The sequence below is a fragment of the Corvus kubaryi genome, unplaced genomic scaffold (genome assembly GCF_017639235.1).
Source record: "Corvus kubaryi isolate FWS band 111438036 unplaced genomic scaffold, C.kubaryi_AGA036_p1.0 125, whole genome shotgun sequence".
NCBI lineage: Eukaryota > Metazoa > Chordata > Aves > Passeriformes > Corvidae > Corvus > Corvus kubaryi.
The window spans coordinates 1141544-1167061 of NW_024580660.1; the positions used below are offsets into that span (position 1 = coordinate 1141544).

A 25518-nucleotide genomic window follows, 5' to 3' on the forward strand; every position below is an offset into this window, starting at 1 on the left:
TAACCAAAAAAAGAGCCATACCAGCTCACCAGAGAGGAAACAGAAACCTTTACCATGGATTTGGTCACACACATCGTTGAGTTAGCATCAGCTGGAATTTGTAAGATCACATTGGGACTTTAATACAGGAAAGAACACTCAAAATGAGAAAAGAAGGGAAAGAACATGTAATTCTGGGAATCCTATTCCTGCCTTATGAAACATCACCATCATGTAGAATCATAGCATTATTTAGGTTGAAAAAGACCTGTAAGATCATCCAGTCCAACCAATAATCCAGCCCTGCCAAGGCCATCACTAGACCACGTCCCCAAGTGCCACATCGACATGGCTCTTAAATTCCTCCAAGAATGGTGACTCAAGTGCATCATTTGACTGTGTACAAAATTTCAGATTTCTCACTTTAAGGACAGCTATGGAGTTAATAAATTTGTGCAATTTCTTTTTAAAGTATCTGCAGATGGCTACTTGAAGGCTATTTAATTAGGAGCCTGAAGGCAGTTATGCTCTTAATGCAATTCCTGTTTTTTGCAGCCAGCGTGCATCTGCACGCAGCCTATAAACCCAAATTGGTCTGGAGCTATTCTTTTAAAGCACTGTAAATGCACAAGCAAGCACGTATCATTTTTAATGTTAGAAAAGAAAGGCTCTAGCCATGATCATCTGCCCAGAGAGCAGAAAGAACAACTGGTGTTGCAGTCAGTAGGACACAAAGGAGTAACAATTTATATCCCAATGATAATTTAATTTTTTTTCTCTTGGAGGATCAGAGTGGAGCCAGTGGCAGCCCAGCTCCCAGGGAAGACTGCTGGCTGGGGAAGTGGGGAAACTGGAGAGCCAAGAGGTCACTCAATTTTTACGCTGTGTTTTTTCCCCAAGAAGCTCTGGAGAGTTTGGAGGCTGCTCCTGCTGGCATCTCCACAGCCCTGAAACCCTGTCTGTCACAAGAGTTATGTACTGCAAGGCTGACCAACCTTCCCACCTACATGCTGAGCTGTGAGAGAACATGACTGTACTTCACACCCAGAGACAAGAGAAGAAAAGGCTTTTAAGAATAAATCCGGGCCCTGCTGAAGTTAATGAGAAACAAATTTCTTGTCATCTTATGTGCTAGGAAGTAATTAAGAAGTAGGTTGGTAAGCTTTATTTAAGACCTGTGTTTGTCCTTCATTGATGCTGGATGATTGTATAAAATCAATTTGTTCATTAACCACAAATTTAAATTTCTATAATACTTTTTAATCTATTCTCTCAAGGTGAAGGCAAATCTCTGCTGTGTTCAGAACCACTTGGTCACTTACAGCTTGTGATTCCCTGAAAAATAAGCAGGAACTAATAAGCAGGTGACTCCTGCCTTCTCTACAGCCAGGGAAGTGATGAAAGACCTTTTTCCTAAAGACAAAAATACTGAGACTACACCTAAACATTCAACCCGTCTGGTAAAATATCATTATCCTTTTAGGTGTGAAAAATTGAGGAAAAGCTGAAAGGGATCTTCAGCATGTCAACAGTAGGGTCAAATTCCTTCCTCAGATACAAAAGTCACATTTTCCAACTACTTTCAAGTCCATAACTTAGTGGATATTTCTTGGACTTCATTTTTATTACTTTTTTCAAATTAGTAAAAAGCACTTAATAGAACATTTCACCTAACTCTTTTCAAATATTCCTTTTCTTTTTTTCTTTAATAGTTTGTCTTCAAACATGCAATACTTGTTAAATGTTTATCCAAACTAGCCTCTCTGCTGGACAAGAATTTCTGAACTACAAGAGAGAATTTAACCTCCAATGTGCCAAAATGGTTTTGCTGCAATCTTGAGCACAGTTAAAAGACTAAGGCTAAATTTTTTGGAGGACGTCTTCAATAAAACCCAAGTAAGTTTTGCTGCAGTAGCTCCTTCAGTAAATCACTGAAGTGTAACACAGATGCAGTGATTCAAATTCCTTCACAGATTATATTAGGAGACAATTTAGTAAGAGCATGACTGTGCATCACAGTATGGAACTCAACTGACTGAGCACCTGGCAGTCTTTGACTGCTCATGATAATTCAGCTTTCTGAGAACAAATGAAGGTTAATTCCTGCAACAGCCCAGCTCTTAGCCCTACAGCATTATTCTAATAGTTTTCAACCCCTAATAGAGATCTTCAGCCATAGACCTCAAAAATACAATTAAATGTACTGAAGTTAGATTGATTAAATTCAGTAACCAATTAATTAATGAATCTTTTCAGAGCCATATCCAATACATATTTTCTACCTCTTCCAATGGCAAAAAAACCTGAGAGGATAACCAGAATCTCCAGGAAGGCACTCTGTGGGTCTCAAAGGCTTCTGCAAAGCACTGAAGTGTGGTTCCCATGCATGCCTGGCTCTTGGGGAGCACCAGCAATGGGGCACTGGTATTAACAGGGCTGAGTAAGTGCAGGTCTTCAGAAGCAGAGGAAAGAGCCATCAAAGGCTTGTGTGGCCTGTAAGTACAATCAAGCTCCCAACCCTTGCCAGAAAGGAGATTTAAGACTCAAAGACTTAATGTTGGAAGAGTTTTCAATGAACCACTGCATGCTTGACTTCTCAATGTGCAATGCTTGAGGATTTTAATGTGTGCTCACAGCTACTCCTGCTGCAGCCACAAGGATGCCTGTTCAGCAGCAACCAAACTAAATATTCATTTTTAGGTAAATACTTTTTCTTATTATATTTGCATGGGTTCTTTTTATCAGGTGTGGTTACATATTTGAAAAGATAATGAAGCACTAAAAAGACAAGCCTAGATGTTTCAAAGAACTACTCAATATCTTTCTTTGGAAGACCTGTTGTATCAAGCCAGGACATTCAGCGGAAATGAAAAGCAAAGATAATTTCAGTACAGATTAAATACTGGAAAAATTGCCAGGACAGAAACAGTCCAACTGATATCACTTAACTATACTACAAGCAGAACTGTGGAGGTGCAAGTTCAGAGTACCCCTAGTGAAGGAACACTAATGCACTGACTCTAAGCATGAATTACTCATTTTGAAAGGGCTAAAAATGAAGCACACGATGTGTTTAATCCATTTCTTGAACAGTCAGGGTCTAGGTACAGCACTTATTTCTTGTGTCTGACCAAAACAATCACTGAATAAACATCGCCATTCTCTCTGGTGACCAGCGACAGCACCCCAGGGAATGTCCTGAAGGTGACTCAGGGGAGGTTTAGGTTGGGTATCAGGTAAAGGCCCTTCCCCCAGAGGGTGGCTGGGGCACTGGAACTGGCTCCCCAAAGAGGTGGTTACAGCAGCAAGGCTGGCAGAGTTCAAGGAGTGTTTGGACAATGCTCCAGGGCACATGGGGGGATTGTTGTGGTGTCCTGGGCAGGGCAAGGAGTTGGATTTGATGATCTCTGTGGGTCTCTTCCAACACTACGATTCTATAATCAGAACAACCACGACTAGGACTAAGGTTTTACCGAACACCAAGAGCTCCACACGGAGAAAGCCGTGTTTGAAACGCCCCCTGTGCTGAACTGAAAAGCACCGAGTTGAGGTGAAAAGGCCGCGTTTTGAGCGTTTCCAGCCGCACGGAACTTTACTGACCCTCCTCGAAGCCGTCGCGGAAGGAGCCGGAGCGGCTCATGGTCCTGCTCTTCTCGTCCAGGGACATGGAGCTGTTGCGGAAGCGCGTGTCGCTGTAGGGGTCGTAGGGCCCGTCGGCGTTGGACAGGCTGTGCGTGCGCAGCATGCTGGGGTTGGACAGGCTCAGCTGGGCTGCAGTCGTGGGGCTCGCTGCAAAGCCAGCAATGAACACCTGGTTAGTGCTAGAACCGCACATTTTCACACTTGTTTTTTGTGCAACTACCAACAAACGTTTTTTTCCCCCCTACTTTGAGACAAAATTTTTGATACCATCTTCTCCAAGCGTCATTGTTTTTCTAAATTCAATGAATTCCAGTAAGAGGTATGCAAACCAGGCTAGTGAATGTGAAAACTCAAATAAAACAAGGCGATTTTAAACACTGGGTGATTTGTCTGTGCTTCTACAAACAAGCTCAGTCACCTCACTACCACACCATGAGGCATGAACTAATTAACCCTTACTTAATTTGGAACCGTTCTTCCACAAAAACTGTAGTGTTTTGTCTATATAGAGCAGGACTTACCCTCTTCAAAGCCTTCAAGTTCTAAGAAAATTACATTTTTCTATGTATTTTAGTCACAACTGCAAAGAGCTTTAGTTCCCTAATAGCTGTACATGTCAGAACTTTTTTCCACTATAATGCCCTGAGAACTGTAAAATATTAATTTTGTCTTAAAAGCCAAAATTCTCCCAGCCAGTGTTTAGAGTACAAAACCACTCCAATCTCACATTTTTTGAAAGAACTTTTGTGCCAAAATTATGCCTGCTATTTACTAAGAACTACTTGATTTGTGGGTAAAAAAACCAAACAAAATCACTGTTCATCTGGCAGGTTCCTCTTGGTGTGCTGTCACTGCCTGTTTCTATATAGACCATCAGCTGATACAGACTATTGTAGAAGACAGAATAATTCAGTTTAGAGGTGCTCAACTACCATTTGCTCTTAAATCCAGTGACCCCTCTTGACTCCAATATCTCTAAGCTCTTTTCCTAAGAACATAGAAAAGCATCTTTTCTTTTTTTTTTTTTTTTCTGGTGTTCACTGCTGTTTGTGGCCAAATGGCTTTTGAAGCTAATACAAATAACCTCCAACACTCTGCACAAAGAGTTAACTTTCTGGGAAACAACTTTTTGGGGTTGGTTTTTTTTTTTTTTTTTAATTTCATGAACTTTCCTGACAGTTTGCTAGCTGTTAGAAATGTAGCTATGCTTTGTGTATATTCAGCTGAAATTTTGCTGTGTCAGTTTATTTAAAGACACTTATTGAATGTGTTTCTTTCCAGAACACTCAAAGAAAGGTTCTAGAATGTCAGTACTGCAACTCAAAACTAAACTAGAAATAAGTGACTGTGCAATCTGCTCCAAATTCACACAAGAAGTTCACAAATACAAGCTTAACTGTTTTGCACATAATTATTATATATAAATTAGTCATTATATAGAAGTTATCATAAACAATGTATTTATTTTAAATAATAATATTGATTATTATGGACGGGCTTCTGAAAGTCATAAACAAACAGAAAATGCCTGTTCAACATAGTACTTTCCAAATGTCACTTAAAGACAAAATTTACAAACCTGAAGAAATTCCAAAGGCAACTAAGTCATACTTAACCAGCCCAGCAGAGATGAGCACCACTAGCACTTTATATTAGGTTATTTCAACTGCTGATAGGGTCAACTAAAACCCGCAATGCTTCATGGATCCTGCCAATCAGCTTTTATTGTTTCCTTCATGTGTTTATCAATGAAATTAAGTGAAGGAATGGCAGTTGTTCTGACTTGAAACTCCCCTGACTTTTATATACTGCTTCAGATTGAGCTTTCTGCAATTTTCCAACAAGCCACTTGAAAAAGACAAAGATAGAATACCAAACTGATGAGACTGGCACATAGGGTAAGGAAAATGCTTGGATTTTAGAGAATTATTACTATACAGCAGGCAACATCTTATGTCCTCTAAGCACCCCAATGTGTGGTATTAACCAACAGCTCTACTGAAGACTCACAAGTTATATTAAGGAATCTGATTACTCCCAGAGAAGCAGTTTCAAAGTTACTGCGAGTATGGCACCTTTGGGCATACAAGATAATAATGCTAATTAGTCACACTCATTTCAATGCAAGTGCTTCCTCAGGTTCAGTGTGAGCCTTGGAGATGCTGAAAGAAAACTATCTTGAGCAACACGCTGTTTTCAGGACATGCAATGCATTGCTGTGATTATTCAAACAGATAATTATTCACCAAGCTGTGAGAAGTTAAATCTAGTTCCAGAGGGTGATGTTATGCTGGATCCAGATGAGAATGGAGAATTGCCAGCAGTATCCTGCAGTCCTCCTGCTGAGTGGGACCGGAGCCATTCCTTTGCATCCTCTTGACTACGGAGCTGGGAGGATGGAGTATACCTGCAAAAGCAAACAGGTTTTTCACTATGAACATTGATATTTATTTGACTTTTCTGTTTAAAAAAAAAAAAACAACCATGAAATGTCACAAGACTTGGAGTGGGAGAGAGAGAAGGAAAAATGGAAGAATCCTCATATGAAATTAAAGGATTGAATGATATAAACCCAATAGAATTCTGAAGTAAGGAGCTGCTCCAAGCTCTTCCAAGATGTTCCTAATTAATTTCACCTCTGTTTGGGGGGAAAAACCAAACCACAAACTTCTTTCCTATTGGTTCAGTGGTAGCCAAACCAGAGTGAACCAAAAGTTACAGGTAGAAGTTGTGTAGTGTAGAACTGTAGGATAAAATGTAGCGTGTGCTATAATATCATATGATTTAAAAGTAAAACTGCAACTCGGAAAACCTTTCCTTAAGTTATGCCAAAATTCTAACACAATTTAAATATTTTGGTACATGACTAAGCTGACTTTTTGTGATGTTATAACCAAATTCAAGTCAACAAAGCCATTATCGGGATTCTTTTCAACAAGCTGTGACCCAATATTTCATATTCCAGAGACGTTCATGTAACACCTGTGGAGGCGTATCCCATTTAGTTCAAAACTAACAGCATTAAAACATCATAAAGGAGACTATGTTTAGCCTTTTCTGACAGCAATGAAAATAGCAGAAACATGGTCTATGCCAACATCAGTGGCAAAACACCCACAGGCTTCAGCTTCAGCTTGATTTATTGTGTATATGTGTGAAAAATAGAGCTGTCAGGACAGGTGTTATCTGAGCTACGTGATAGGGTACAGGTATCAACAGCCAGAGCATCATGGAAACACTTGTCTGCTGATGGAATTCAGTGTCTGTCTCAGGCTGTGCCATCACCTTTGGACAAAGATTTATGAGTTACTAGCTTTCCTTCCAAAAACTCGGAGCCTATTATTGGCTGATATTATCTATTTAATTAATTTGACTCCCTTCAAGTAAACACCCTACAGTAAGATATCACTTATTAAGGCTATTTTAAATCAATGGGAACACTGCAAAAATTAAAAAAGTCAAACTGCTTTCAAAAAATACATTCATTCTTCTGCTTGTGCCTCAACACTTCAGCAGCAGTCCCTGACAATCTGCATCTCTTAAACTTTACATATAAATCAGTTTATTTAGAAAGGGGCTTTAAACAGTCATGTTACCTTAACACACTACAGATATATTTTTATTTTCAGCATTAATACCTACCTCTTCAGCACTCAAATGTTTTGGTCTTAAAAGAGAGTATTTATTAGAGACATGCTTGAGGACCATAGAAACATGAAAACAAATTGCCATTTTAAAAGGGCTTTTAGTACTCAGCTTCATGGGACAAGGCTGCTGTGAAGAACAACATGCATAGCACAGAATAAATCACAGCTGCAGTTCCAAGGCATTGCCCCAGTGATCCCAGAAGCTGCATTAACCAATTCAGAAGCTGCAATTTCCTAAATTGTCAAAGATACCTTCTATAAATTCTCTAACACTTAAAGCATTTAATTAACACAGCTGATAGTAATTCTGGCTAGAATTGCTTGTATCAATGGAAAAAAAATAATGTTACAAAAATCGCTACCTTACAGATGTACAAAATACATGAGAAGACAACTGCTGAAAGTTTATTTGACGATTTTTTTGTTATTTTCTATGAGAGTAGAGCCCTATAGATTTAGGTATTCTGAAGCAATTTTTTAAAAAAAATAGTATGTCCAATTTCATCCTGAAAGGTTTGGCATGATCTTGTAAATCTTTTCTATTTATCTAACAACATCAGGGTTCCCAGAGTTAAAACCATCTCAGGTCATTCCATGTAACAGCCGCAGAAACAGCAACATTATTGTTTTTAAATCAAGCCCAGGGACGGTTCGAGATGCTTTTCAGCAATTAAGCCAGCAAAAGCCACAGTTCTTGCCCAAGCAGAGAGGCCACTGGATGAAAAAAAGCATGGTTGTCAATGACCTTCTTTGAGGATTGAAAAAAAGAAAGCAACAAAGAAAGCAAGAAAGAATGAAGGAAAGAAAGAAAAAAGAAAGAAGGAGTATTGTTGCCACCTCTTGCAAACTGCGACCATCACCACCAGCCACAACAGAAACACAAAGCAAACTCCAAAGCCACCACAAAAGATGTTAAACCATGTGGAAACACCAATACCTGAGTCCCTTCTTAGGCAAAGTGTTCCTATCAAGATGTGGGTCGCTGCAGAAAAGTTAAAAGAAAAGAACTTCAGAGAAGAACAAAAGGGAAGGAATAAGATCAGGACGAAGGACGTACAAACATCTGCATCACCTTTTCAGAGGAAAAGGTGCTGGGGCCTCCCTACAGAAACATGCACAGACCTCCTCACCCAAGTGGGGTTTGCACAAACATGCAGCTGGTACCATGCCAATGAACCACATCTGTCCACAACCTCATTTCGCTGTTTCTCCTACCCACAATGAACAAAAATGGCTCTTTAAATATCAAATGGGTGATTAAAAATAGGCTTTTCAGCAGGCTATTGGTAAAACCTGATGGGAATCTTCAAGTCCAAACCACTTTCCCATCATTTCTCTCACCATACACCATTTAGGGAATGCACCTAACTACTGTACAGCGTTACTGAGCCCAGACTGTTTAAATTTCCAAATCTTAGCTTAAGTTCCATTAGCAAAGTAAAATGGACCAATCAGTTGCCCAAAACTCAACTATTTCAGCTTATGTCTTTTACAACTGATGAGTAGAGCCTGTTTGTTTTTAAAGAAAATATCCCCATGCTTAAGTAAATTAATTACATGACAACCCTTATAGCTATGTCACAGTATGGGACTGATTAAACTTACATCAGTGAGCAAAAGTGAGCTGGCATGTTTAGATTTGTGTCATCTTTTCCTAAGTTTAGCATTCATTTGTACAAGGATGAATGTACCTAAGCACTTGGAAAACACTCATGAGCCAAGCTGCAGTAAGAGACTGACGACACTGAATGACACAGGGACTTCACAACAAAAAGGACAGGCCAGAAAGGCAGTGGGAAAAGCAGCATGCCAGAGGAATGCTGAAATGCTAGTGAGAGTTTAGATTCATAGGAAAAAAAAAGGGCATGATTTTCAAATTGCCTTTGGCAGAGATATGAAGGGGGGAAAAATACCCCCTCAAACCAAAGGACATTCCCAGAAACAAGAGCAACACCAAAAACATGCCAACTCTGCTGTATGCCCCTCTCCAGATTGATTTGGGTGGGTAGATGGGTGTTTGCAGGGACTCTCACTGGCATGTCTTTGTGTCAGTTCGCACCTGGATGATGAACACAGCAGAGCACTCAACTGAGCACAGTCTGGCACAAAACAATTTGCTTCACTGAGATGGGCAACAAAACCTACAGCCTTGAGCGTACTCCTGTCCTGAGACAGCATTACCTGTCCTGTCTCCTGGGCAAAGTATTTCGGCAGAATTTGGGGCTAGCAGCAGGGGAAGAAAGAGGGCTGGAAGGAGTAGTCCAACAAGACAGAAAACAAGAGAAGGAGTATTAGAATGAAAAGATGAGAGAACAAAAAGGAGTTATAATAAAACACAAACAGAACCCCAAACTGTCAGAACATTACATTCAGGTGGACTTTTCTCAATTGAGACACAGCTACAAAAATTTTGCTACCTGAACTCACCACTACACATCAGGATGTAGCTGATTTCCAGAGCTTGGAAGGGTTCTACTGCCATCTACAAGGGGTCCCTCAGAGACCACTGCCAAGTTCACCCCACCATCAGCTCAGTGTGCCACCAATCCAGCTCCCATGCTGAAAAAGCCCTGTTCCCTCCTCCCTGCTTGGCCTCCTCCCAGGTCCTACCCTGTGTCCACACAGCTGCCAGTGAAGCTCATCCTATACAGAGCTGGGGAACTGATCAGTCTGAAATACAATTCAGCTGATCATCTTTCACTTGGATCCAGCTTCCAATAGGATTCACCAAGCATTCACATGAATGCTTGTACTGAAACATTGTAGGGAGCAACTGGACATGGGACGAGGCAGCAGGGAGAGGATGAGAAGGGATCAAGTGACTACGGAGATGGGGACTTGTCTTTTCAGCATCACCTCCAGTTTGAAAGTCATCAAATTCTCTCATCAAAAAGTTTAACAGGAAACAGTTGACTTTTCAAATCAAAATTGGAAGGTTTTTTTAAATATCACTATCAGCTCAATTAACAGGAAGGATAACATACAATGCAAAATTCAAATATGCAGTACCTGGTGACAAAAAGAAAGTTGTCACATTGGCTATGACAGGAAATTAGAAATCTAACCTGAACTCATCCTCTTGCTCTGAACTGGGCTCCCTGCCTGGAATAACTTATTTGTATGTTCTAGTAGGACCTAGAATTATCTGCACTGTCTTGTAAGAAGCATTATTTGATCTATATCTGCAGCATTGGCTACTGCTGCCAGGGCTTCATTCCCACTTGAGATACAAACACAGAAACAAGAGAAAAACCCACTAACCTTTCAGACAACGTAGTCTTAACACTGTTGGTTCGGACAAAGGGAGTCAGAGAATCATCCTTGGAGGCTGGAATCAAGCCACTGGAGGAGTTGTGGCTCAGCCCACCTCCACTGCTCAGGGAGATGTCAATGGATTCGCAGCTGGTGTGAAGGCTGCTGACAGACTGGTATCCAATGCCATCCTTGCTAACTGCAGAAGAGCTACTGGCGTTGGTGCCCCACGTCAAACTGTTGGAAGGAGCCGAGTGTGCAGAACTGGGGCTGGACGCCAGTGGAGACTGGTTAAGATCTGTGTTTTTACCATAGAGGGGACTGCTGCCCCCACTGCTCAGCACACCACTGCCAGATGGGGAGTCAAGGTTACCCTGCTGGTTCATGGTAGCGTGAGGGTTGGAGATGACTACTGAGTTTTTCATATTTTCAGCTGTTGTGATGGGAACTTGTTTACTAGGCTTGCCACCAAAAAGTCTGTAAAAAAGAAGACAACATGAAAAATACATAAAATGGAATAGAAGGATATCTTATATCTAGACCATATATATCATCTTAGCTTCAGAAAACCAGTATTAAGTACATGATCCTTGACTGTACATAGGCAACTATACGTTTATAAATTTGTGGTCACTGTCCCTTTCAATAAAGCCCAGAGGCAATTACAACAGCTTCAGATCTATCTCAGGTGTGTCTTCTTTGAATCATCAACTAATACTTTCACAAAGCTAAAATACAGCTTCACAGAACTAAGCTACAATCATATCATCTTCTGTCCCTTAAGGAAAAAGGACACCAGAGAAACAATCTGATATATGGAATACTAGAGGTTGAAAGCTTACTGAGCAGGTAAATTCTGTGCAAAACACCAAATGCTCTGCACAGAAGCAGCATTTACTGGGGTGCAACAATGTTCTCATACCAAACGTAGGCTTGTTTCATTCCATGAGCCAAGCTGGCTGGAAACCGTATTTTTTAGTGCAGAATGTGATGTTACCTGCTTTCTGGCACCTGGAACTGGCTAGTAAAAAACTGAGTTTCAGAACTCAGGGAGGGAGGGGGATGGAGGAGGCTGACTGCAGCATCCCTGCTCCCTGTGATGCAGCTGCAGTGCCAATGGGAAACTTCTCAGAAGTGCCAAAGTGCCTTAGTACGCATGCTTTGGACTAAATTATTGATCATTGCAAAACTGATCTTCAAAATTAGGAAGGAAGTGTATCTTCCACTCCAGCTTCAAACACCCACCCCAAAACATTGCTTTTGTTTCTGCCACTTAGCTCCTGTATCTGCCTTTGGAACCTCAGTTTTCCTCACACGTACCTGTACGGATTTGCTTTTTAATTATTCACCGTGGAGTACTGTGCGTGAAACCTTTTAGAATAGAGGACTACAGCACTTCCATACAGGTGTTCCTAAAGACTATGGGGTGGGTCTGCAGACCAGGCAGAACTTTTCTGCTTTTGAGTATGCCCAGGTTGTTCCACACACGGACACTAAGTGCCCGGAACACACCTGAGCTGGGCGGCTGCTGCTGTGCACTTGCCACAAGGCACCTGGACAACACTTCCAACTGAGAGGGCTGGTTTAGATCAGATATAAGGAAGAAGTTCTTCCCTGAGAGGGTGGTGAGACCCTGGCACAGGTTGTCCAGAGAAGCTGTGATTGCCCCATCCCTGAAGCATTCAAGGCCAGGCTGGCTGCGGCTTTGAACAGCCTGTGACAGTGGAAGGTGTCTCTGCCCACAGCAGGGGGATCAGAATGAGATGATCTTTAAGGTGCCTTCCAACCCAAACCAGTCTATGATTCTATGGCCTTCAGCAGCAATACCAGCTTAGGGTATTCCCTAAGGTATTCCTGTGCCAGAGCATACAATCTCTTCAGTTGCACTGGGAAAACCACTCTTAAAGAAAGGAACCCAGAGCTTAAAAAAGCCCAAACACCCACACAACAGTTTTACAAGCTGTTTTTAAGCTACTCCCTGTTTATGACAACACGGAAGTTACATATATTTGCAAACTTATAGGTAAGTCTGTATCATTACAAAGGTACGGATTCTAATCCACAGCGTAACACAAAAAAAAATTACAGGGCCAAGAGGACATATGCAAAAAAAAATGTCTGCAACTCAACTGACAATCTTCTTTACCATCATCCTAGAAATCAGTAATAAGCAGACAAGGCCCAATTCAACTCTGACGCATTTCAACACGACAACTTAAGACAGGCTGATGAAAATTCAAGTGTGAAATTGTATATCAAATAAGGGAATAGTTAAATTGAGCCTCAGTGTCTGCTCTTTGAAGTTTCATGTATTTCTAATGTAGCATTTCAGTTACACAGCCAGCAATGTAGCTTCTTAGTAATAAAAAAATTCCCAACCAAATTCCTACCAGTGTGCCTGAGGCACACTGAAATCACTAAAAACACTGAAAATCTGCATTTCTCATTGTGTATCCTACAGAAATGAAAGGCCTACTGGAGTTAAGTAGCCACTGATGGAAATTGTATGTTCCAAAGTACACGGCTTATCTGTTGTTAACCAGGTACAAAATAAAGTATCTTGCATTATCCTCACACAGGCTCTTCAAATAAAACCACCCATCCAAAAACAGTTTACAGCATCAGCCTAAGCTGCCATCACAGCCATTATGCTTGCACTGGTGCTTCAGATGGAATGTGGCTTTCTCACATCACTGGAAGCAGGATGATGGAGCATAACTGTATGGGTATTATGGGCGTCACGACAAAATGAAATGCAAAACACTGCAACTTGAAACAGACAAGCTACTCAAATTCAATCCAAAAATAATATTAACAGAACTTTTCACCAATATCAAGGCTTTGATATACGTTGCATCAACAGATTAGCTCCTCACCAACTATATGTTAATGTTAGAATAGTGTGTGGGGTACTCTTGGAGAAATAGAAGACAGACAGGATTTTTGTCCAAAAAATAGTATTAAAGTAAGAAAATTTAACCCAGCTTAGACAGTAACTATATTTAGGGTTCTTCTACACAGGCTAAAACGTTGAGTCTTACAACATACTGGGCTAATCCACACAACTTATAATAGATTGCTTTGGGTGAATCTAAGCATGGCAGGTCAATGCCACGGTCACCATGAAAATCCGAGATAAGTCTCCTGTTGTTGGTTTACAACTTGATCCACGACTGGAGTATTTCTAGGTTTGTTACATATACATCTCTGCAAGAACTCTTCAGTAACCTTCAGGTAAGAAAATTCTTACTCCTGTGATATCTGCATGGATAAAAGCCTTCAGGTATGATTTTTGCAACAAGGAGACTCAAATTGTAATTGCCAAACTTTCTGCCAGACAGGTTTGGTTTCTTTCTAAATGTTAAATTTTTGCTGCTGTCGCGTGATGTCCTAAGTATCCACAACACTGGCCAACCTGTTCACGTGAAATTAAATGTGAATACAAAGACCTTGAAGTAGGACACTAAATAGTAAGTGCTGCACCAAAGCCAGACAGGCCTAGCTGGAAGAGTCCTGCTCATTCAGCTCCCACTAACACCACTGCACAACCGAGGAATTTGTTGCCTACCTGCGCAGAGTGGGAGAGGCCACATCGGGGTACTTGACTCCTTGCTGGTGGGTACTCTGAGCTCCGCTAGCAGCAGTCTGTGATGCAGGGTTCACTTTAACAGAATTACATGAAGCCACGCTTTCGTTGTCAGACGAAATCCCTTTCTCTTTATCAGTCTGATTGACTAATCCTGGCAGAGAGCTTCCAAGGATTACCTTGGCAGGCTCTCTGATTTTAGGGACAGGCAACCCAGCTGACTTGCTGCTTATGTTGGAGTCTATGCTACTTGTGCTAGATCTATTCCCAGCTCCACTTCTGCTACTGGATTTACTGGGCCGGGGTAAGCTACGGTACTGAAGATTAGTTCGTGCACTAAGTGCTAAGTAGCCATCATCCTGGTTCTGGGAGCCATCAACACTAGTCTTCCGACCAGTGGTCCTACCCATGAGTCCAGATGACTTGGGGATCTTTCCCAAGGTAGCCGATCTATTGGTGAGAGTTGCCCCACTGGCAGTGATTATGGTCATGCCTACGGCTGACCCGCTCTGTTTCTTAAATCCAAATGCATTAGCATTAGCAGCAGCTGTCCTAGAGTTACTTGTGGGAAGCTTTTTGGATTCATCACCACTGCTGCGTCCTGCATCTGATGGGGAACGTTTAACATGTCCAGCTTTAGGAGATAGTCTACCCTTTTCTGATACCTTGGCGTCATCAGTTTTCCCTACAAAAATAGAAAAAGAATTCTAATATTTAATGACTTGAAAACATCAAGCAAATGATGAAACTCAAAGCAGCATGAAAAGCAAAAGCGTGTTAGCCACTGCAGTGCGGTTCAAAGTTATGATCTAGTCTGCACTGAACTTACATGCCACTCTAGTGAGTTACACATGCAGACTTGCCAAAGCAAGTATGTGGAGTCTTTGTCCTCGAGAATATGAAAAGCAGAATAGTCTTACGTAATACTGACAGATAAGAAAAAAAAGTTTCCCACTGTAGCTACCACAGATTGATCATTTTTATCATTAGACACTAGTAGTGTTAGGCTGTTAGTAAAATTTCCCTAAAAGGCATTGTTCAAGCATTTGTATTGTTCAAGACAGTATCTAACTTTAACTTTTTCATAAATGATTGTGTACAAGACCTAATAAAAACAGAGGTATTAAATTACATTGCTTGATTATGCAAATTCAATCAATTTTCATTCACACATCTGCAAGTGCTAAAATCATTAATACACTTACAAGAAAAGCCAGGAATCATGTTTAGTATAAATGAACATGCTTGTTTAGTAAGGGGGGGAAAAAAATCTCCTCAACCACATATATTATATGTTCTTGGTTAACAGTGACTTCAAAAACTAAAATTATATTATTTATTCTTCACACAGCAATACTGTGCCAAATAAATAGCTTGGCTTAAGACCAGAGTTGCCATGAAAACAACTGGCAGGTTTTACCAATCTGAAATACACATTTTTCAGACAGAAATAGAAATGTGGAAGTACGAGATGCTGCTTAGGTTAAAGCAATGCCTAAAAATACAGACAGGATTACCTGAAGTTCAGGTTCTGCCTCTGCAAAGTATTTAAACTGTTTTCACACCAAACACACTTTTCGGCTTGTTTACATCTTACGCCTTTTCTCACCTGTTCCAGGTGTCTTTAATGTGCCTGAGGTGGTTGAAGGTTTAGGCCTTGGTGTGGTAATGCCAACCTGAGCCGACATGCCCCGTCGCCAGGAGCCCGTCTGGGAAATAACAGTGTTCTTCCTACCAGAAGTGCTTTTATCAGACTCATCTGACACATCAGAGGGATTCCGCCTCCATTTAGATCCCGGCTCCATTTTTACACCGCTATCAGATCCCCCGTCGGATTTCTTGACTTCATCACCGGACCATAAGGAATTCCGCTCCACTTGGGAATGCTTTTCTGCGTCAGTCTAGGACAGATAAGGAATTGCAAGACAACTTTCAGGGCAAGTCTTTCTTTTAAGAAGCTTCATAAGTAAGAACCATTAAGCTGATTAATCAGCTCAGCAGTCATCTCTGAGTACCAACAAACATGACGTGCCTTTGATGAAGAAATGTCACAGCAAGAAATTAACCCCAGCAGTGAGGTATTTTTTTTAACATGCTTTGTAAGAAAAATACAAAAAACACAACGGCCATGCTCCTTGGAATAAATAAAGGGAAGAAAACCCTACTTGACTTATAAAGGACATATTCAGCTCCATGACATTCATAATCCTCCAACTCAAATTTCTGACAAACTCTTTTACCGCAATGCCAGAAAAGCATTTCAAACCTGTGCAGCCAGCCTTCCTTTGTTCCTGCTGCTTTCTTATCTCTTGTCTGGCAATATGATCTGCAGAGCATGAGGAGGCAGCTTTTGGAGCAGATCCGAATATGTGGAATGCTGTTAATTCCAACCTAGCATAGCAGAAAGACACCCAAGAACTGAAGAAAAACTTTCTAACAATACTCAAGACTGACTTCACTACATAAACTATCTTAGTTTCTCTTGAAGACTGTTTTTTCCCCTACTCTTTGCACAGACTGATTGTGCTACCGGTCTCCTATGGAGAATTTTGCTAAGCTCAATGTCAAATAGAAAAATTTCTCATCAGCAAACCTTCACCAAAATCTCAGAAATGCTTGAATTAAATCTATTACCCTATATATATGTGTATATTTTATATATTCCCCACACATTAACACTTTCCACTGTCAATGATTACTTTTCCAGAATTCTGATCCTTCTGTCAAATGCTGTTGATTAAATTTGGTGAATTTGGCAACACCACAACCAACCATTTTGTGATCAGGCACAAACGACAAATATCCACACACTTGACTCTGATCAGGAAAAAAAATTCATAGCTGAAGTGTTCTCCAACCACCACAGCACCATGGAAGAGACTGACAATTCAACACTTGACTGTGCAGTTCCCAAGTACAGGCTGACGGGTTTTGGTGAGGTGTTGAGTGCCACCTCTGCCCTGCAGCCTCAGCAGAAGATGAATGTGCTCAGAACCGTGTGGTAGGCAAAAGGAATAATTTATTTAACAGGAAATTATTTTAAAGATCCCAAAGCATTATAAAGCTCACAGTCTTTATTCCCTTTGGATAATCAGAAAAACATAGCACAGGAGAAGCTGCAAGATTATTTACCATGCTTTTCAGCTTTTATTTTTAAGTTCCTAAAGCATGTTTCAAGTTTATGACTTTTCTTTTCCTACCAGATCACACCATCAATATTAAAAAATGTAGGGCAACTGTGGCTGAATTTCCTCTGCTTTTTACTGTAATTCTTTTTTTTTTTAGAGCCTGAAAAACTAGTTAAGCAATCAGTGTGTGAAAGCTGACACCACAAATCACAATGGTCTTTCTTCAGTCGGGAAACAGGGCTTGGGTTATTTATCTGCATATTGAGTCATTAGACTAACATGCATTTTGAATTATGGATTCAGATAATATTATATCCTTGTACTTTCCTCGTGCTACGCAAATGTTGTTTCCCTGCCCCTCCATTCAAAGAGAGCAACCCAGCATAGGCTTGAGTGCATCTCTGCTTTCTAACTCCCTTCTCTTTCTATGCCTGCCAGGTTTGGGGCTGGTGGATTACCTTTCTATTTCTGACCATCAGTAGGTGTGCAATAAATTCAGTGTGACTGCTCCTATGTCCCATGCCTCTCCAAAACCTTAGGAGAAGTTTGTTTCACGCAAACTTCTCCTAATTCACAGATCTTGGAGGACAGCACGGGCAAGAAGTACCAAAAAATCAACCAACCACCTCAAAGCCACCATCCCTCACATGGTCACTTCAGTATCTTGTTCCAAGCTCCTTGTCTGGAACTGTGTACAGGCAGTGTTAGTGTTCAAGAGCAAGAAATACACCTACTTGCTAGCAAAGGCCTTATTCTAGTTTTGGTTGACTAGGAAATATTCCTGTACCTTCTATTTCCCCTCCCCTAATCTGTAAAATTAGTACAATCTCCCCAGAGAGAACAGCACTGCAAGAAGTCCTCCACCTTTGCTCTCTTCCATTTCGTTCCACTACTACACCCACGGCCAAAGTTTTCCTGCAGCCTTTGAAATGCTGCACCTCCACCTTTGAAGCCCTCTGGCAAGAGATGTTTCTGTTTAATGGTAAACACTGAGAACAGCACAGACACATGACTAAGGAATCAAAACCAAAACACAGTGAAACCTGGCTTGGGGATTGCAGCTGAAACTCCTCCCGCCCGGAAGGGCGAAAGTGGAAATACTCTTTGCTGGAGGTCATGGCAAGACACAGCGAGCACGAGCTGAGAGCAAAGCCTGAGCTGGGAGTAAACCACCAGGATTTCTCAACTCACTCAGAAAGTTTTGTAAATCTGAAGCTGTGAACATCTCAAACCCACCTCTGTTGAGAAGCTGTCTTGATACCACTGCTTAGGGATGTTGCTGTTTTCTATTTAAAGGAACCTTTCTATCTTTCAATCTTTTTACCATCACATGAATGAATTTATTACTTGGTCTCTTTCTCCCATCTTATTTCAGTTAAATAAGTTATTTTCAAATGCCCACCAGGTATTAATTTCGCCTTAAAATATGCATATGATATGACTTTAAAAGCACACTATATACTGTGATAAAGGTAACTTAACTAATTCTGTGCAATATAAAGGAAAAATACTAGGGCACCAGTACTCAAATAACTACATTAAGAGGTTTGGTACTTGACATAATCACAACAGGACATGGGAACATGGTAAGGCAAATTCTGGTTCCCATCACTAGCTTGTTCAAAAACAACTTGCAAACAACTGCTACAAAAAGGGGCTACAGTTATGAATGTCTCTGAAGATGGAGTTAATATCATATTTAAGTCTTGTTTCTCAAAGACGGAGAAACTACAGCTTCTGGAGTATGGGGTATTCAGCAGCTCCAAAAATCAGCTTCTCAACAGACATTTTTCCCTACTGCAACTATGCCTTTCTTTGCAGAGATGATTCTGCCTGAGTTACTGATTTTATCAGCAGACACTGACATGTTCAGGCTCTCTCCCTTTGATGTTGCTGCATTATTTGCCTGGACTCCCAGCTGCACATGTATTAGCTTCGAGCTCCCTCCTTAATTATCTGAAATCCAACTTCTGTACCCTCTCTCAAAGAGATGTGACAGAATCACAGCAGCTCAAAAGTGCCTACTGCTTAGGAGAACCAAAGCAAGGGACACCCTGAGAAGAAAAGTCCACATCCCTTTGCAAATGTGTGCTAGTCCTTCGTGGCTCACCACCCTGGGGAAGGCACACCTGGGCACTGGCCATCATGAAGTCTTTCAGGTAAGACAGAAAATGTGTCTGTGCAGCATTCACTGCATCATGAGCTCTGAGGTCTACTCTGGGCAGCAAAAAATTAACCCTGCAAGCTACGCATTCCAGCACTCCAAACTCTTTTCATTCCCTTGGCTGACAAGATTCAGGTAGCTTGTTCCACTGAAAAGGAACTATTTTATGGGCAATAATTTGCAGATAACAGGAACACCTGGAATAAAGATTGTCATTCATGAAAACTGAGGAGAGAAGAGGGTCAGAGACACACATCACATCAAAAAATTGCAAACACGATTTGTATGTTCCTGGCTCCCAGCTTCCTCTGCCAATAACTACACTCTACTGCCTGAACAAGCTCCAGCTGCTTTTCTTCTGGTGTCTGTCTGCACCCTCTTGGATACTGTAATAGTTGTGGAGGAGGAAGAGGAGTTTGTCAACACAGATTTTGATCTCTCAGAGGTGTTTCCAAGAATCTGATCCATCAGAAGATAGAAGTCATGTGAGTTTCTATTTTTTTTTCCTTAGGTTAGTCACGTCTCCCTAAGTCTTCCCTTTTTTTCCCCACCAATAGTATTACAACGTTGAGACAGTAACAATTGTCAAAAAATACTTCTGGTTGCCCATCTTACCCTGTTGGGCACTGACAAACATGCTTGATAGATCTTAACTCCTCTCAGCTTGTATGGGACTTGTATTAGCAGTTCCAAGCGCCTGTGCAGTCACTGATAGGCAACCAGAGGCTACCTGGAAACCCTCCCTGTAGGCTTAAATATGCACTGCATGGCAGGGGAACAACGACTACTCTGTGCTTGCACCACAGCTCTGGAGACAGAGCAATACTTCACAGCAACCACACATCTACATCAAAACTGATGTCAAAAACAGATTTAGGGTCCACTAATGAAAAGGGCTGGAGAAGATTAAAAGAGGGAAGGAACAGAAGAGCAGGTCGCGCCAACATCCCTCTCCTCTACCTGCTGCACTGCCAGGTCACCACATCCCAGTGCCTTTGGCACACAGCACCCGAGTCCCTCGAGCAGAAGAACAAAACAGGACTCTTTAGTCCTGCACTTTTCCAAACAAAATTCAATGCAATTGGCAAAAAAAAAGCAGTTTGTATTAGTGCAAATCTCTGTGTTATGCAGTTTATTTGATGAATGAAAAACTGTTAGATGCCTTCACTTGTTCTACCCTCTTTGGATGTGTGGTGTCCAAGCACAAAATGTACATGTATCCTGCTGATGGAGGCAAAGTTCATCCTCCTGTGAAATGCTGCCAAACACAGAAAGCCTTAACTAACCACAGCTCTGGAAATTTAATAAAATCCATTTTATTTGCATATCATGCTTACATTTCTGATGGAAGTGTAAACAACCTTTAAACTTTCATGTTGACTTTACTGTATTTTATTATTTAAGAGAAAAACATAATACCTTTTCTAGACCTAAAAAAAATGTACCTAAAACCCCATTTACATCAGTTTTCTGTGCAGTAGTGCCTCTAGGAAGACCCAACTGTTGTGACACCACTATGGCAGAGATGCCACTAGTTCTACCCCCAGAGGAAATATTTGTAAATGCCATGGATGACAAGGTGGTTACTATTGATACTGTCTGTACTGAAGGCTGGCTGTGTGTTCAAATTCAGCCAGCCTGAAACAATTACACCTCCTGCACAGAGAAAACAATATCAATGTATAAACCAAAGCTCTTACCTGTGCATCTAAGTTCTTGCGGGAGGAGGCAGGTGTGTTGGCATAGGAGCTGATAGAGGAGCTGGTGTTAATGTCATCAGTACTGAGATTGTCTATGGTGTCACTGATCCCACTGCTGACAGAGCTGCTGTCATCCCAGCTGGAGAAAAAGCACAACAGAGGTAGAAAACAAGGGTCAAAAGACAAGACATCATTCAAAAGGAAAAGTATTATTTCTACAGCCCTTAGCCCACTGTGGCTGCCAGAAAGGCCAGTGTATGCCATCACCAAGCCAAGGGCACCAGTGACACAGCTCTTCCTGACTCAGCTGAAATGTGTGCCTGCAGTCCCAGAGCAGGGGAAGCAGTAGCATGAAGGGATATCAAGAAGAAATTCCTGCCTGTGGGGGAGGTGAGGCCCTGGCACAGGTTGCCCAGAGAAGCTGTGGCTGCCCCATCCCTGGAAGTGTCCAAGGCCAGGTTGGACAGGGCTTGGAGCAACCTGTGATAGTGGAAGGCGCCTCTGCCCATGGCAGGGGCATGGAACAAGATGATCTTAAGGTCTCTTCCACCCCAAACTATTCTACGATTCTGTGACCTCCAAGCAGGCATAGCATTGACTTGCTAAGCTGTAACACAGAGATGGAACTTAGATTCAAGGAAAAAAAATTCCTTCTGAAGCAACTTTTTGTACCTGGGTGCTCCACAGACCTGGGCAACAACCTGGATCTACCATCGACAGCATCACCAGCCTCAAAAAACTTAAGCAACTGAAAGTTCAGTCCTTCAGATGGCACATAACCCCCCAAGCTGCACCACACATCCTTTTCAAGGAGAGCTACTGTTCAGGACTACCTTCTTCCAGCATGTGATAGAGCTTCAACGTTTTCCAGTAAATGAGAAACGTGTCACTGGAAGTTTAGGACAAAGCACCACCAAAAAAAAAAAAACCAAAAAACCAAAAAGGCCTCGCCTGAAGCAATTTGAGTGTTAGAACAGAAAGAATTAAAATCATCTAAAAATGGAGCCAGATGCTCCAACTCCTAAAATGTCTGTAAAAGTAAGCTACTCAAGAAAGAGATTTATGAACTGGCTTACAAGTGCTCCATCTCCAAGAATAATGAAGCTGGGACTGAAATATTGCCCCAGGAGGAGCTCTGTGAAGACATTTCAGTCCACTGGATAACTATTCCTGGAAATGCAAATATATATATACATATACCTAAAAGATCATTTGCAAAAGGTAAGAGCTCATCACCTGGCAGCTCTCTAGCTATTTATAACCTCAGCTTCGGATTTTGGGAGCTCCAGACTCTCCTCCCTATTGCATTTCTGTTTGCTTTACAAACTTGTAACAAAGAGATTGCAGTGAGGTTTTTGGCTGGGCAGTGAAAGCCATATTCACAAACCAATATACTGAGCAGTTAATATATGCATTTAAACCTGAACTGTGTGTTAAGAGAACTGTGTAAAGAAAGGCAACCTCTATCTCTGTTTGCTTGAACTTTATTCATAGCTTCACCACTCATTTACTATAGCCTTACTACATAAACTTTGTCAGCTTTGAAATAAAAAGCATTTCATTTTTTCTCACTTAGCACTACAAACACCTACCTGCATGACTTTTAATGATGCTTTAATAATTTTAATTGCTTTTTCTTACTTGGGAGTATTCTGTTCACCCACATCTGTGCAAGGCCTTTGAGGAAACTGAGCACAGCTTGAAGAGCAGCACAATTTGCTGAACCACAAATGAAGTGTGGCCACGGGGACATCCTCCTCTGCACGTCACAGGAAGGGTTATTGCTGGCAGCTGCTCCATGCCGACTGCTCTGTTCCCAGTGAAGGTCCTCATCAATGTGTCAGCACAGGCAGTTGTGCCCCTTCTCCCATATCCCTGCAGATAAGCCAGCTGGGAAGCTCAGACCAACAGCTTCAGCAAGCTAGGAAAGGAAATTTGGGATGCTCAGCCACGCTGCTCTGCTGGCAGAGAACAGGGATGGGGAGGGACAGGGACAGACCAGGACCCACCGCTGGCCCCTGCCACAGGCTGTTTGATGGAGTTGCCCTTCATCTGGTGTTCTCCAGCTCATGAGAATTCACTCCTGCCAACTCTGATCAACCTTCAGGAATGTCCCAGTTACAGAAAAGGCCCTGGATTTCCAAGAAGATTTTCCAAATGCTACTTGATGAACCCACAGACACTCTAGCTCTCGTGACTGGAAGGGAATGCTGCAGTGTTGGTGATGCTACTACTTAAAGGAAAAAGATAATTTTTTCCTAGATTTGCCTTCACCTGGATAAAAGGGAATCCACTGCAATACAGAATAGAAATCCATGTGAAAATAAAACCCACAACATGAGACCTCCTGAGTCTGAGAAAGCCTGACAGGCAGATTTTACACACCAGTTTCATTTGCTGTTTTGAAAAATCTTTTCCAGCACAACTGAATGAAAGATGTGCTGCCCATACCGAGAAATATTGGGGAGGGACCTGAAAGTCTGGAAAAGGATTGAAAGACTTCTTTGAAACACCTTTTTATTTTGAGTAGGCAATTAAATATCACAAGGCAAAATATTGGAAGCCGTATTACTTCTAAATTTCAGTTTTGAAAACAGATCCTATAACTGATATTTATTTCTGTTTCCAAACCTATAACATAAAGCAATTACATTTCCTAGTTTTATAAGTCTACAAATAAGGTTACAAAACAGTTAATAAAATTACTGAATAAAAAAATACGCTTCTCATTTTCCAAAGTTTTGTGCAGCAACAAACTTATTTTCTATTTCTGAACCTATAATAAAATAACAATCGTAACAGTAATAATATCAACAAGGTCAACGCCTTCCATGTTTTATAGTTTTGTTTCCTTCTTATGGAGTTATGGCAGTGGGCAAAAAAAAAATTAAATATGATAATTTTCCTCTGTGTGACTCCTAGTCCCATCTTAAACATATAGAAACTGAAACATTTTATTTCCAAGCACTCACAATTCTTAAACTACCATAGGCCCCAGTTCGCCAGCATCTAAAGAATGTGTTTAATGTTAATCATAAGCAGTTTTTCTGGCATCAGCCAGTCCTGTTGGCTTCAGTTGGGCAATCTAAAGCATTATGAAAATATTTGAGTGCCCTTCTGAACTGGGACACGTGCCTGAGGACAAAGGTAGAAACATGCACCTGAATACACTGACGGCTGTGGCTTCCCCTCGTGTATTCTTTAGGTCCTTTACGTTCTGATGGGAACTATGAACTACTCCAACTCTGCATTTTCAAGCTTACTAATCTGTTACTAAATTAAAAAAGATTAGCTGTTCTGAGGTCTGAAAAAAGATGTCTGGATAGATTTTGGGTGCCACAAGCTAAGCAACACAGCTCTCATGGGCATGCTGGTGACACTGGTGCTGAAGCAGCTCTGACAAGGTAGGATGTGTAAACCCACACATCTGTCCAAACCCTGACAGGTTTAGCTTTATTTAATAAATATCACTTCAGTAGAAGGGTGGGAGTGCTCAGTCTCTAGCTAGAAAAAACAACAGGATGTAAGAGGACATGAGAACAGTTTAAGAAACTGAAAATAATTTTGTAAACCTACACAAACAATTACTGATGCTGCCCTTTGGAGTAGCTGGTAGAATTCACTGAACTCTAAACTAGAGGCCAATGCAAGCCACTTTATGAGCACTATACAGCTAAAAAGTACTGCAGTGAACCCACACATTCTGTTTAAGGCTGTGGCTCCTCCAGGGGACAGTACCTGTCACCAAACTGAGGCATCTGTTCACGCTCTTCTTGAAACCACCCTGAGCCCTCCACATAAATTAGTTCATTTTTACCTTGATCCAGTGCCTTGATGGTTAAAGTCAAAAGTGAGGAAGCAGAATGGGGCATCTAACAGCCCTAATTATGGTGCTCTTGGCTCCCAGAGCCAAGATAGCATCTTTGTAATTTAGCTGGTACAATTAATAATTTCTGATGTCAGCAAAAGTCTACTCAGCCATAACCTGAAGCTGAAATGTTTGGGCTTTCCTTTCTCTATTTGATCAGTCACCTGAAACTTTGATTACTGAAAATTACAAATTAAAAAAAATTAAAATCTTAAAAGTGTATTATATATGAAAATTATACAGCCACCCACTTAAAACCCATTCCCACCATCACTTAAAACTCCCACGACGCTGCCTCCTGCTCTCCATGAAACCAAGCACCCCAAGCACCTTCCTCTGCCTCCCCACCTCACTCTGCTCACCCTAATGTAACACTGCTACCACAGATCGCCCACATACAGCACCAGACCAACTGCTCAAAGCTGTTTTTTCAAACAGGTTTGCAAAGCTGTTAGGCTCAGACTTGTATTTTTCCACAGTCTATCAGCACTTTTCCATCTTGCATAATCATCATCCACAGAATTGGCTCTTCTTTGTCAACTTGGACAGCAT

At 41.3% G+C, this 25518-nt stretch overlaps 1 protein-coding gene across 13 annotated transcripts in view; it reads right to left on the reverse strand.

The window, feature by feature from the left end:
• NAV2 (neuron navigator 2) overlaps positions 1–25518 on the reverse strand; it is a 366859-nt gene that overhangs the window by 28142 nt on the left and 313199 nt on the right. For 8 of the 13 annotated variants that reach the window (XM_042021454.1, XM_042021488.1, XM_042021482.1 and 5 more), the window contains 8 exons: positions 21099–21237; positions 15716–16007; positions 14089–14791; positions 10530–10997; positions 9450–9515; positions 8206–8250; positions 5868–6028; positions 3580–3768 (listed from right to left, as the gene is read on the reverse strand). In XM_042021454.1, the coding sequence (XP_041877388.1) occupies positions 3580–3768; positions 5868–6028; positions 8206–8250; positions 9450–9515; positions 10530–10997; positions 14089–14791; positions 15716–16007; positions 21099–21237 (2063 nt within the window). The remainder of the gene's footprint in view (positions 1–3579; positions 3769–5867; positions 6029–8205; positions 8251–9449; positions 9516–10529; positions 10998–14088; positions 14792–15715; positions 16008–21098; positions 21238–25518) is intronic. The other 5 variants (XM_042021407.1, XM_042021429.1, XM_042021493.1 and 2 more) reach the window with 2 other exon arrangements.